This window comes from Rhea americana, unplaced genomic scaffold (assembly GCF_003343005.1).
Source record: "Rhea americana isolate MKP2758 unplaced genomic scaffold, rheAme1 scaffold_10, whole genome shotgun sequence".
Taxonomy (NCBI): domain Eukaryota; kingdom Metazoa; phylum Chordata; class Aves; order Rheiformes; family Rheidae; genus Rhea; species Rhea americana.
The window spans coordinates 3,523,925-3,537,141 of NW_028185039.1; the positions used below are offsets into that span (position 1 = coordinate 3,523,925).

The 13,217-nt window shown below is 41.9% G+C and overlaps 1 protein-coding gene across 1 annotated transcript; it reads left to right on the plus strand.

Annotated features, from left to right (window-relative positions):
* Positions 1-60: 60 nt before the first annotated feature.
* Positions 61-12,063, plus strand: TMEM130 (transmembrane protein 130; the record flags this gene model as incomplete). The annotated part of the gene is made up of 8 exons (XM_085300521.1): positions 61-178; positions 1,833-2,123; positions 4,056-4,224; positions 6,113-6,282; positions 6,962-7,046; positions 9,171-9,373; positions 10,110-10,222; positions 10,950-12,063. Coding segments are annotated over 8 exons (1,326 nt in total), but the record flags the coding sequence as incomplete, so codon positions are not given.
* Between the last annotated feature and the right edge of the window lie 1,154 nt (positions 12,064-13,217).

Genomic DNA, 13,217 nt, shown 5'->3' on the forward strand with positions numbered 1-13,217 from the left:
AACCTGCGGTTGTTCCTCGCTGTCCTGCTGCATCCAGCCTTACCTAGCGCCCGGGGTCTGTGCGATGACATTAGGGGCTTAACGAAACGTTTGGGGTCCCTTTCTGGCCGAGGGGCAGCGCGGGGGCTGGCCAGCCCCAGGGCTCCCCCCCGCCCGGGAACCGCCCCGGCGGCCGCAGGTGGGCGAGAGCTCGGCGGCTGCGCTCGGGGCCCTGCAGCCTTCTGCGGCTGCTGCAGGAGGGCGGGCGGGAGCGGAGCCCCGAGCGGGAGCGGAGCCCCGAGGCGGCAGCGCCCCGCTCGGCGTTGGCCCGCTGGGCCCCTGCGAGGCGGTAGCTAGCCGGGCGCCGGCGGAGGAGGCTGTGTACGCTGCGGGGGAGGCGAAAACGGGCTGTTCCCGGCTCTCCCCCAGCTCGCAGCTTTCAGTGGTTGCTGCATTGGGGATTTTTGTTTTCTAATGTATGCAAGTCCTTTAACCTTGCACTGCTATTCCTTAACCTACAGAAGACGTACAGGAGTGCTTTCCCAGCACTGAAACCTGGGGAAAAGCTGCATTTGGTATCCATTCCATAAAACCAAACCTCACCTAACTCTGCCTGTACTAGTAGTTGTAAGAGCTTAACTAGCTCCTGTGAATGCAGCAGGGGAGATAAGGAGGGGCAAGGCAGAGCAGCAGGGCTGTTTTCCAGGGTCATGATCTCAGCATCAGCTCGCTCCTCACTGTCCCAGCTGTGAAAGCCACGCAGCCAGAACCCTTGTTTTGCCCTTGTGGACTGAACTGATCAAACATTGGGATGTAGTAACACTTGCAACTTCAAACATACAAGTTTAATTTATACTCAGATCTTTGGTTCTTTTCTAGAAAGGGAAGTTAACTGTAGATTGTAGGTAAGAAGCTAGTGCTGAGTTTTTGTACTAAGGCAGAAGGTGGGACTTGTGGGTCAACAGAGCTGACAAAGGAAACCACTGTATGAAATCCTACCTGGGTCTGAAAGATCGTTTTTAAGGCTTTGCCCAGTGAGAGATTTTGTAAGGCGAGTTGGTAATTTGCCCTTTCAGTAACTGCAGGGAATTTTGCTGTGTTCTCACCTTGACTTCCTCACTATAGCTCTGGCTTTAATAATAACAATAAACAGAAGTGGAACTGCACAAACTGCTTTTATTTTATTGTGTTTAAGTTATTTTCATGCTTAATGCAATTTTCAAAATGGACCCAAATGCCAAACAGKGGAAATGAGTATAAGGTGCCAAAATATTTTTGAAAACACTAGTGAACATGTGTCTACATCTGCAGATGCCCRTACACTGAATCTTAGCCTAGCTAAGGCAAGGCTGGCATGGCCTGCCTTTTTCTTTGCAAAGGAGCTTCCTCTGCCATACAAATCCATTTTACCGTGTGACTCTTTCTTACTGTTTTRAGTGAGAATTGAAACAACACAGATTAGATTGGAATCTGATCTGAGGTGTTTCAAGTGGCWAGAAGTTTAGTGAGTATGGTATTAKATCATTAATGATCATAGTGTTGGATTATAGCCCAGCTCTGGCTGTAAAACTTCATCAAAGCTTTGGGGATGTTCTAATTAACATTTTTGCTTAGGCTGCCCCTTACTGTTAACATTTTTAGGACCAATTCTAACATACCCTTGAATGCTACCTGTTTGAACTCAAATATATACATGCATAACAGTTTCAGTTCTAGGCTTTTACATGGTAACGAAGGTGGTAAAGTCTTAGTTGTCATTAGTGTCGCTGTGAATCACAGAACTACAGCTGACTAGTGAAAATATGGGAAAAAAGCATTGCAGTACAAAGAGTTTTTTCTTCTGATTTTTACAGAGGAATATGATCTAGAAATAACCAACAACGGTCCCATCACAACTGGAGCACAAGCTACTGTTCGTGCCAGTCTAAGYATGAAGAACAACAGTATCACCTCAAACTTGTATCATTTTAAYTGGATTTATGCTCCTCTGATTCTCATTGATAAATTGGAGCAGGGGTTTCACTCCCTCATTAATGTGACTGGTGAATTTCCTGGCACTTTTCCTGTATCTGTCTGGGTGACTCACAGGAACTGCTGGTTGTGTCGACCTGTTGCTAGAAACGTCACTGTACTTCATGTCACAGGTAACAGCTTTACAGCTTCTTTACAACTTCTTGAATTCTTCGGGGATTCAAGATACATCAGAGCAGTTGCTACCTTTGCTAGCATCTGAATGAGCAAAGGCCATCTTGGGCAGGCAGTGTGCCAACCAGACCACGCTGCCTCCCTGTGTCCAGGAAGCAAGCGTGGTGCTGCCAGTATCCTTAGGGGAACCAAGCTAGATGTTCCAGTAGCTTTAGTTCACCATCAGTGTTGTTTGGTGGTACCCAGACTTGTAAAGCAGTGCTGCCTCTATTGCTGGACGGCATTTCTAGTCCTACTGTTAGGATGACTGGAAGGAGTCACAATCTACTAATTTTCCCTTTTACGTGACATAGAAAGTACATAACAGAGCCGTAAGCTTTCTTTTAAAGTTCAGAATGATCATCCTGAAATGAGATGTGGAGTCACAGCTGCATTTTCAAATATTGCACTGCAAAATTACATCTTACTGTGAATATTCATAATCATAAATATGCATTTTTTGTCAACTTGACCARTGAGGCAGTGTGGTGAGCCTAGGCTCTGCAGCAGGGATCAACATGAAGCATCCATTGAGGGCTTCCTGCAATCCCTTCCTGCAATGACAGGCAGCTGTGTCCCTCCAGCCACATATCCCAGCTGCTTTCCTTGTGCATTCCAAAATAGACCAACCCCACGTTCTGCAGCAGCAGCAAAGGACGTGAGCAATGACAAAAGAGCCAACCATAGGGCACACCTGACATTTTGGGGAATAGCTATTGCAATTTTTCTTTGAGAAACACCAAGCTTACTGGATGAACCTTTATAAGTGTGTACATAAGATCTTCTCTCTCTTAAAAATTGCTGCCTTGCTGAATATCTCCTTATTCCTTTTTCTTTTTGCATTGACTTATATTCTCGTGTTACTAGCAAAAGGGATAGAAACTTTTTATAGCTATGAAAATTAAGATCCCATTGTGCCTTTCTGCCTTCCCCAAACAAGAGTGTGATCTAAAAAACTTTCTAACCTATAAATAAAGAGRTGTCGTGATGATACACTGATCAGCTCATTGTAAAATTAATAGGATGTAAGTTGCCAGCAGGACTCTTACCCTGGGTGCAAAAGTAGTTGCCAATAACAAAAATACACAGGGGCACAAAGGTAGTTGCCAATGAAAAAATATGAATTACAATTCCAGTTAGATCTGCATTATCAACCCTATTCTGCGGCAGCAATTGTGATTCTTTTATTTGTGCTTCATCAAGATAGCGGTTAACCAGATTTAATGAATTTTTAACAGGGTAAGAGTCCTGCTGGTAACTTATATCATATTAATTTTAAAATGAGCTGATCAGCCTATCATCACGATACCTCTTTATTCATAGGTTAGAACGTTTTAAGCTCAATTTCTGCTAATCCTTAGAACATCTTTTTACTTATAAGCTAAAGAAATGAACATAGAATTGCTGGCAGACGTGAAATATCAACATTTCACAATTTTGTTATTAACAATGTATAGCACACCTGTTATTCATAGTAGTCAGTTTGTCATTTCCATGGACGTAGCTAAAAATTAAAAAAAGAAAATGAAGGGAGTATGTACTAGCTTGATCCTGAATCCCTTCATCTATACTCTTGGGGTTAAATCTCAGTTATTCTAAAATCAATAGTAAAAGTTGTTATGGACCTAAATCAGCCCAAGATTTTTCCCTCTTGGTTCTATCAGTGGCTTTATCATGACYAATTGTATAACCTTGAGTAARTCATTTAATCTCTGTGCCTCAATAATATATATAACAACACTGAATAATAAATATACAACACATTTAACCACTTGCACTGGGGCACAGAAAAACTTAAGCAGTACATTTTAAATAATGCTTTGAAATTCATGCAGCGCACACTACGAAAGTGATATATGCTGTCATTCTTTCTCTGCCTTACCATTCTCCAGAATTTATTACAGGGAATCTTACCATTGCCCAGATAGAAGGCAGCGCGTTTATCAAGCAGGGTTCAAGCTCATCCACAGACACCGTGACCCGGATTTCCTTCTGTCTTCATGACCCAAGTGATTACTTCAAGTCAGCATCATTTGTCTACAACTGGAACTTTGGGGAAGGGTAAGTATGGTTAGTTGTTTTCCCTTGATGAATATTCAAGGTGCCTCTGATTGAGATGCACATGCAGGGAGAAATCCCGATAAATCACAGCACAAAGCATGTGCCTTTCTCAGTTAGTGCACTCTTAGCATAATGTCCAGGTGGATTATGAAACCTTGGGGGCAGAAGGTACCGCRGAGTCACAGAAGGATGATGTTTGAAAGACCTAAATTTCTTGTTCAAACAGGTACTTAGGTGTATTACAATCTGTGCTGTGAGCTGAACAAATAACTGAAAAAGTTACTTAGCATAGATTGTTGCTTTAGACTATCGCCATGCCTGCAGAATATCTAGCAGGTTGTTGAATGTGAGAATAATTTGTGCATAATGTGTCCATTTAGGAAAATGGAAACAGTATTCCTCCCTGTGGTTGGCCAGTAAGTAATTTTTACTACAGTTAGCTGCTGATAAATAGACCTCATCTTAGGCAAGGAACTTACCCTAGGCACCAGTACAAGCAGAGGGATGACCCTCTGGAGAGCAGCTCTGCAGAGAAAGACCTAGGAGTGCTGGTGGATGACAGGTTGACCATGACCCAGCAATGTGCCCTTGCGGCCAGGAAGGCCAATGGTCTCCTGGGGTGCATTGGGAAGAGCGCTGCCAGCAGGTCAAGGGAGGTGATCCTGCCCCTCTACTCAGCCCTGGGGAGGCCTCATCTCGAGTACTGTGTCCAGTTCTGGGCTTCCCAGGACAAGAGAGACATGGAGCTACTGGAGAGAGTCCAGCGCAGGGCTGCGGAGATAATTAGAGGGCTGCCCTATGAGGAACGGCTGCGAGAGCTGGGCCTCTTCAGCCTGGGGAAGAGAAGACTGAGGGGGGATCTTATCAATGTCTACAAGTACTTGAAGGGAGGGTGTCAAGGGGATGGGGACAAACTCTTTTCAGTTGTCCCATGTGACAGGACAAGAGGCAATGGGCAGAAACTGAAGCACAGAAAGTTCTGCCTGAACGTGAAGGGGCATTTCTTCMCTGTGAGAGTGACGGAGCACTGGAACAGGTTGCCCAGAGAGGTTGTGGAGTCTCCTTCTGTGGAGATCTTCAAGGCCYGCCTGGACGCAACCCTGTCTAACATGCTCTAGGTGACCCTGCTTGAGCAGGCAGGTTGGACTAGATGGTCTCCAGAGGGGTCCCTTCCAACCTTACTGATTCTGTGAACTTTTGAAGATTGCTAGGTCTCTCAAATAACAGAGCTGTAGGTTAACACACACCAAATGCTGACCTAGTAACAAAATGAAAAAAATTACCAACCCATCCAACATAGCTCTGAGCTGTCAGAAATAAAACTGTGGGTAGTATCTAGCCTTCACACAACTCTGCAGTAGAGAGGAGAAAAAGCCATTCAGTTAGTTTTCTTCTCTGAATGCAAAAATATACCCAGCAGGAATGTGTGTACATGAGTAGAAATGTCAGGTTCCTGAATACTAAACTCTTCTCTCTCTCTCTCTCTCTCTCTCTTTTTTTTTTTTTTCTTTTTTTTCCCCCTTTCAAGTGCTTCAGTTAGCTTATAGCCCACCCGCTATAAAGGTAGTTTTCATATTTTACCATCTCTTCCTACTCCATTCCATGAATTACTGTAGCGATATCCTGTTTCCTGAGCAAAAATGCATCAAGTTAAACACTCTCTGGGCCTGATACTGGTTGTAGCTTTATTGGTTTTATACCAATGTAGTGCCGCARTCATCAATCCTGATTGATACGGACATAAAGTAGAATTAGAATCACAGCTGACTATAGCACTGTCTATAAAGAAAAATATTAGAGCTTATCCTTTTTTAAATTTTACATCAGAAATAGACAAGTACTTGATAAGAGGTGATTTTGATTATAAACCTTTTAATGTTGTACCTAGGATGTATCAGATTACCAAGGAGCCCTTTGTCTACTATAACCATTCTGCCGTGGGGAACCGCACAGTCCATCTGAAAGTGATAGCTGAATGGCAGCAGATTGGAAACATCATACACGAAAGAGAAACTCTGCAGAAAACCGGTGATTTTACCACTGCTCTGGAGCTGCTAGGTAATCGTAAAACATTCTGCGTATTCAAAACAGAGCTTGCTCTATACAAAGCAATACAATCTAGGACTTTAACGTGGAAATACAACTCAGGCATTCATTCACATGCATGAACTGGTCCAATATTTTTGAGTTAAGTGTTACCATCGCAAAATGAACTTTGCACTTTTCTAGTCCAGGAAAAACAGGGAGGGAAATATAAAATTCTCTATTTCTCTATTCTTTTCATTAAAAGTCTATTTTTATGTAAAACTTTTGTTATCGACATTTTTCATTTATCAAGAACATGATGATCCTTTGCAAAAATCTGACCTAAGATCTGTAATAAAGTGTTTATAATAACTTATTTTGTTCATTTAATTTATACTATCTCAGAAAAAATAAATTTGATCAGTTAAAAAAGGCATTAGGAAAGTCTCATTATCTGTTTCAAGAGTAAATAAACGTACATAAACATATACAAGATTAACAAATGGTCAACTGTATATTAAAAAGAAATCATAAAACATTTGGATATCTTACAACAACTCTGTGAATAGCTTTCTTTTTGGGGAGGAGATGGTATTATTATTTATGTCAGTGATACAGCTAAAACCAAAGTCCCTGAAAATAAACCTTCACTGAAAAAAACAGTGAATTTCAGTTTACATGTTGAGTGTGATACGCTTTTTTCTTCTCTCAGATGCTGTTAAGAGTATTAATGTAGTGGGCTCCAGAGAGACTCACGTAATGGAAAACTTGAGTTTATCTCTTCATATCAATGGCAGGTAAGTAGCCAACATAATCTTTTTTATAAGACATATATGACAGTTATGTGCTTGGTTTAGGTTTTTTCCCTGTTTCCCTAAAATATTGTCATGTGCACCCTGTAGAACTGTTTCTTAAAAAAAGAAGTTTTCTTATGAACAAAATGCAGTTGACTATAAACTGTTATTGGCTAGAAATACCTTGAAATCTAACAGGCTGAAAGAGACCACATCTTTATGGAAATGTAGAATATTCAAACGTATATCTCCTCAGAGAATCGTTATACATAAAGGAAATGTTATTTTTGTATCTTCATAAAGAAGAGATGAAAAGAGAACTAGCCAGAAAAAGACAGTGTGAAAAATGACATTTTAAAGCTCCCTTTTGGATTTCTTTCCTTGACGGATTTCCCATCATTAAATTAAACTSTACTCAGAATCGTGCTGAACAGCAGCCATCTCAACTGGCACCAGGGAGTGGTAGGTTTAGGGAATTACTTTCGCAAAGTAAAGGTCGCCACAAGATGAATAGGGCAGGGAGGCTCTAAGCAGAAGAGGAAATTTTAAAAGGTAGTCTGGATAAGGAAAAGGCTGGAGAAAAAGTTGCTGAAGAGAGCTAAGACTGGGAATGAGGAGAAAAGGAAAATATTATTGTGCTCATGTTTGCTTTTGCCCAGTGCATCACTTGAGGGGGAATATTCATATATACTTACAGGAATGTAGAAGAGTCATGAGCACCTTGATCCTAGCACAAGCCCTCTCAGGCTGCGATACTAAGAACACAGGAGATCTTTTCATATAGCAGAGGCACGTGAAAGTCATTAAATGCCATTGAATGACTTGGAAAAGCACCTTTACCATAACAGTTCTTCACRACTGTGGAAGTCATTCGTTCTCTAAAAGAGGGACACTTTGCATTTTGCTTTTGGAAGCTGTTTGGCCTAATGGTAGATTTCCCCAAAAGAATCTCAAAAGCTCAGGACTGTTGGTAGAGAKGTAGGGCAAAAGCAGCAGCACCCAACACCGAGTCATTTGCTGAGACATAGCTAACTCCAATACACAGAACAGCAGTTTGTATTCAAAGAGTGAATGGTATATTGGTAAGAATGGGCACCAGAGATGGCATACAAGTAAATATGAATAGCCAGAATCCATTACAGGCAAACTCTAGGTTCATAAGTGCCTGCTTGGTTTAGAATGGACAACATTTATCAGATCTAACTGTTAGAAGCAAGGCTGGAATGGATGGGATGGGAGTTCGTATGATACAAAAACGATGCCAAAGGTTTGAGAGGTCTGTTATCAAAAACCAAGCTGAAAACGAACTAAACACATAAAGATGCTGCTTGCTTTAGCTGAAAATATCCAGGGGAGATGAGGAACAAAATACTACAAGGATGGGATAAAGAAAAGCTCTATATGTTGTCAGAATCAAAATCTGTAGTGCAGAAGATGAGCCTGCACAGAACCATTTGGAGCAAGGATCTGAAAATGTAAATAAAAGACAGCAACTAAACACAGTGAGAAGACATAAGGCCATAAAGTGGATTGCACTTAGATTGCTTGGTAGCAAACAAAGGCCTTTCTATTAGTGTAGGGGAATCCTGTGATTCTTGCAAGCTATTTACCTTTCTAAGCTTTTAGTCCAAATGATTGTGCTGAGCTCATCTGGCACTCCTTCTAGTTCTTTTTTATCAGAAAAATGTTGGGTGTAATTCAGCAACACAGACACTGACCTCCATGGTGCAAAAACAGCAAAGAAAAAACAACCTATGCCCTCTTGGAAAAAAACGTAGAAGATTCCCTTTATCTTTGTTAGAGAAAGGCTAAGGGTTTTTTGTTTTTTCATGCACACAATGGCCTGCCTATAACCCATACAGGTATTCAACTGTCCACTAAAAGAGTTATTTTATAGAAGCATTATGAAGTCCTTTTCAACTATCAGATGCTAGAAACCAAATGACTTTGCAGTTAATTACTTCTCTATTTGTACTTGGATTAGCTTCAACAATTCTCAGAATTATTACGCTATTTTATCCAAATGCTTCATCAGTTCTTAACTACAACTTTTGCAAGGTTTTCACATAATTTTATATATATATAACGTATGTTTGTATATAAAGGTTGGGGTTTTTTCCATTTCAGCCCACCGCTGGCATTATGCTGGCTTATAAAGGCCGAGTGTATTCCACTTGAAGGTGAAAAATGCCATCTGGTGGTGATTAACGGTTCTTGCTACAATCTGAGCCATACCTTCCGCGCCGCAGGCCAGTACTGTCTCAGCGTGAGAGTTGAGAACGGCGTGACCATGTTGCAGACATACCATGAAATAAAAGTGTGGCCAACAGGTGAGGTGCAGCTAGTCTGAGCAGCATAGAGGTTCTTCCAGGTCTGGGAATCCAACAGTCAAAAATATCAGGGATAGTTATAGAATAACTAGCCTGGAGATAAGGTTTTTGAAAAAGTATAGATGCTCAAAAACATAGGAAATGTGAACCGAAAGAAAAGGCTGTCACATACCTCCTGTAATTGCTCTCAGCTTCCTATATACTGCTGAACTCTTACACTCAAAAGTGTCTTGGAACTAATGAGTTTCATGGGAAGACTGAGTTAACATAAATATTTATCAGCTTAAAAAGCCCCTTGCTCTTGTAGTAAGAGTGGATAACTAGGAAAACATGTGCATCTTTCACACTCCCTTAATTAAGCAGTCAAGCAACCTCTCTCTCTCCCCCCCCCCCTTTTTCTTTTTTGTAAAGGGTAGATTTTTCTAGGCCTGAGTTTCTTTTCTTGTCCCTCCAGCCAGCAATCTCTGTTGGCTCCTCCATGCATGTTCACACATGCCCTTCTGGGGTCTCTGAAACATCTTACAACCACCCAGTGCCCCAACCCCACGTGCCCACTTCTGTGCATTGAGAAAGACCTGAAGTGGTCTGGGCTGAAAACTTTTGTTTCCTATTGCACACAGGCCTTTTGTTCTAAAAAGTGTGAAAGATTCTCCTAAAACATCATTTCATTCTCAGCATTACCTCTTCTGAGTGCATTGTACTGCTTCAGGAGTGTCCCCTTGTGCTTTTTCCTCAGGGATCCAGCCAGCTTTCTTTATCTTGCTCTGCATCGCTCTGGTTTCAGTGGTGCTAGGACTGGTGCTGTACACGACCTTCCGAAGTAACACACAACATAAAGATCTCGTGGAGGTACCTGTTTACTCTTGCTTGGAGATGGAATTAGTGCCTGGATACCTTTCAGCCTTGTCCCGTCTCTAATCCTCAGGCATGTGTGGGGGAGGTAGGGGTGTTCCCCTGGTATCTCTCTGACTGATCTATTCCGCATGAAAACCTAAACAGCAGAGGTAAGTGCTTTAAGTAGCATGCCTACTTCTGGCTCCTCGTGGGAGGCAGATATCTCTAATTCAAGTTGCCAGGGCAGTTAGGTAGTGTTCCCAAGCATGTGCTTGCATTGAAGTGTGCCTTCCAGGTGTTCTACCTCAGAGCGCTTTCCTGGAAGAAAGAAACTGGATAGTAGGAAGGTATGCTGGATAGTAAGGAAGTGACACTAAGTTATCACCGAACTTTATCATGCAAATTTTATCTACCCAGCTCCCTCCTATCTTCCTGGTGTAGCTTTCACTTGTTGTATTATCATATTTAAAATAATCATGAGCTCCTAAAGTAAAGATGTTCTTGAATCTTTTAAAAGTGCCTAATGCACTTTAAATTGCACCGCAGTATGAATAATATAGAGAGACTACCTGTAAGCTCCGTGTGCAGATGGTTCACATCAGAAGTCTATTTGAAGTCAGTGATTGACTAGGACTGGTTGAGGACCAGATTCCCTTTCTGGCCCAAAGTATCTACCTGGTCTCTCACTTAAGCCAGACTAGGCTTAGACTTCAAACTGATCTTTTTGACGTTCCTTTTCCAGGTAGCTGACTTTGACTTTTCTCCACTGTCTGACAAAAACCTGTCTTCTCCTTCGGAGTCAGGCTACGGCCAAATATGTTGCAGATCATGTTGTCTTCAATCACCTCAAGAAACTGCCATGGAGAGCCATGAACTTCTACTTTCGTTTTACAAGCCAGTCAAAACTTACACAGTGTGAAGAACACAATTGCACTTTGGTTGCACTAACTGCTGAGTTTAACTTTCCCACTTATGATGAGTTAAAAGCTCAGGGCTGTATGGATGGTTTATTTTTGCCAATGCAATGAGGTTAACCACTTTACTACGTCGAGCACGTGAATGTTTCATTGTGTGATCTGAGAAAGAAAGAACCTGAAACACAGTAAAGTATCTTCATATTTTTAAATTATATGGGTGTATACATTTACAGCTGTAAATGCAGCATTTTATTCTTATGAAAGATTATTTTATGCGCAGGTTTTCAAAACTCACTACCTTTGTAATTTACTTGGTCCTTCTGCTGTTTATTTCAAAGAAGAAAATGCTTAAGACAAACATACCTCTCTTTCTTATGTTGCAACAATATTACTGGAAATACAAGTGAGCCAAAATACTGTTGAATGTATATTTTTTTTCCCAAAAGGATTTGACTTTTCCAGGTTGAGAAGAGCTTTAGCCTACATGCTTCCAATGAACCAAACTATCAAAATATGTTGTGTTTTTTCCCTTGTCTTAAAAGACTTGTTTTTTAAGTTAATGGGATTCTGTGAGAGTATAACAGCTGATGAGCTGCTGATGGCAACCCAGCTGCTCATGGGAGCTTTGTGGAGTAGCAGCATCCACTGTGGATGCCTGCACAGCCCCGATACTTCCTTGCAATAGTAAGCCACACTCTATGAGTAGCATTTTTTCCATGCTATATATTCCTCCTATCTCTTTCCTATATTACTATCCATTGAGTCACCAAAGCTTTCTCTTTGTGTAGCTTAAAGCTGCTCAGTAAAACAGCTTTCAGTATTCAAGGCTGTAGAAACGCCTTGCCCCTTGCACACTGTCCTCTACTGTCCGCTCACTGCTTGGCCAGTCTTGCTTCCTGCTATGTAGCTTTCCACAACACCTTAAAGGCTTTTACACAAGACTGCTTTGGGTGCCATTYCTTTTCTTGAATTTGACACTGACACCTTCCTCACCTCTGATGTAAACCCTATGGATATTGAGGGTTTGAGGTGTCTCATGTATAACGCCGTTTCACAGATACGCTGAATGGGAGATGCTTGTCTGCAGGTGAGGGAATTACCATAGGGATTTCAGGGTACTTGCTTGCTACGCTTCCTTAGAGAGGCCAGAACCTCCATCCCTCTACCTGGGAATGAAATGACATTACCTCAGAGGGGCTCGGTTCTGTGCTTAATTAATTTGATACATTCAAAATGCGTTAGGATCACCTAAAGTAACAAATGATCCAGTAAATCCAAGCTTTTGTCAAAAACAGCTTTCCGAGGCAGAAATTCTTTCAGTTTTGATTGTCTATAAAGTAATGTTGCTCTTATAAGTGAGCTTGTTGATTAGTGGTGGTGTCCTTTATGTTCCCTCTCGCTGCCCTGGTGTCAAGCCCTTATCTTCGGTCATGTTTACGATGTGCCTCTCCTTACTCTAGCAAAGAAGCTGTTGTTCTCAGAAGTTGCACATTTATTGCTTGTTCCTGCGATATCAGCCACATGAGCAGCTGTCAAAGGTATGTGACTAGCTCCAGGATGCCCCTGTGCTCTGTATATGCTTACACATGATCCTGGGGCACTGGAAATGCCAGATTTCCAATGTGAAAAACACAGTTCTGAGCGATGGTGGCCCTACAAATACAACTCAGTGGCTCTCCATAGCCAGAAGTTTAATTTGGGCTTAGTCTTAAGCTTGATACAGATAAGTGACCCTTCCCAGGATAATATACCTAAAGACATTATTGGTTTTGGCCAGTGGCATGCTAATGAAGGTGTAAAATGTCCTTCCTTCTCCATATTGTCCTCCCAATGGCAGTAACAACTGTGAGAGAACAAGCTATAGGTACCTTGAAGCAAGGATCATTTGGGTTGGGCAAAGATCGTATCAGCAGATTAAGGTCCACGTTCTGCCCCCTCTTTAATAGTAAGGGATTCAAAGGGTGCCACGTGCTGTTAGGCCAGGAGTATTATTCCTTTGGCATGGTGCCTCCCTGGTATGTCTGAGCTGGTAAGACTGACCATGCCAAACCTGGTGAAAGTGGATGTCCTCCCCCAGTCAAGGAGAGGGGAAC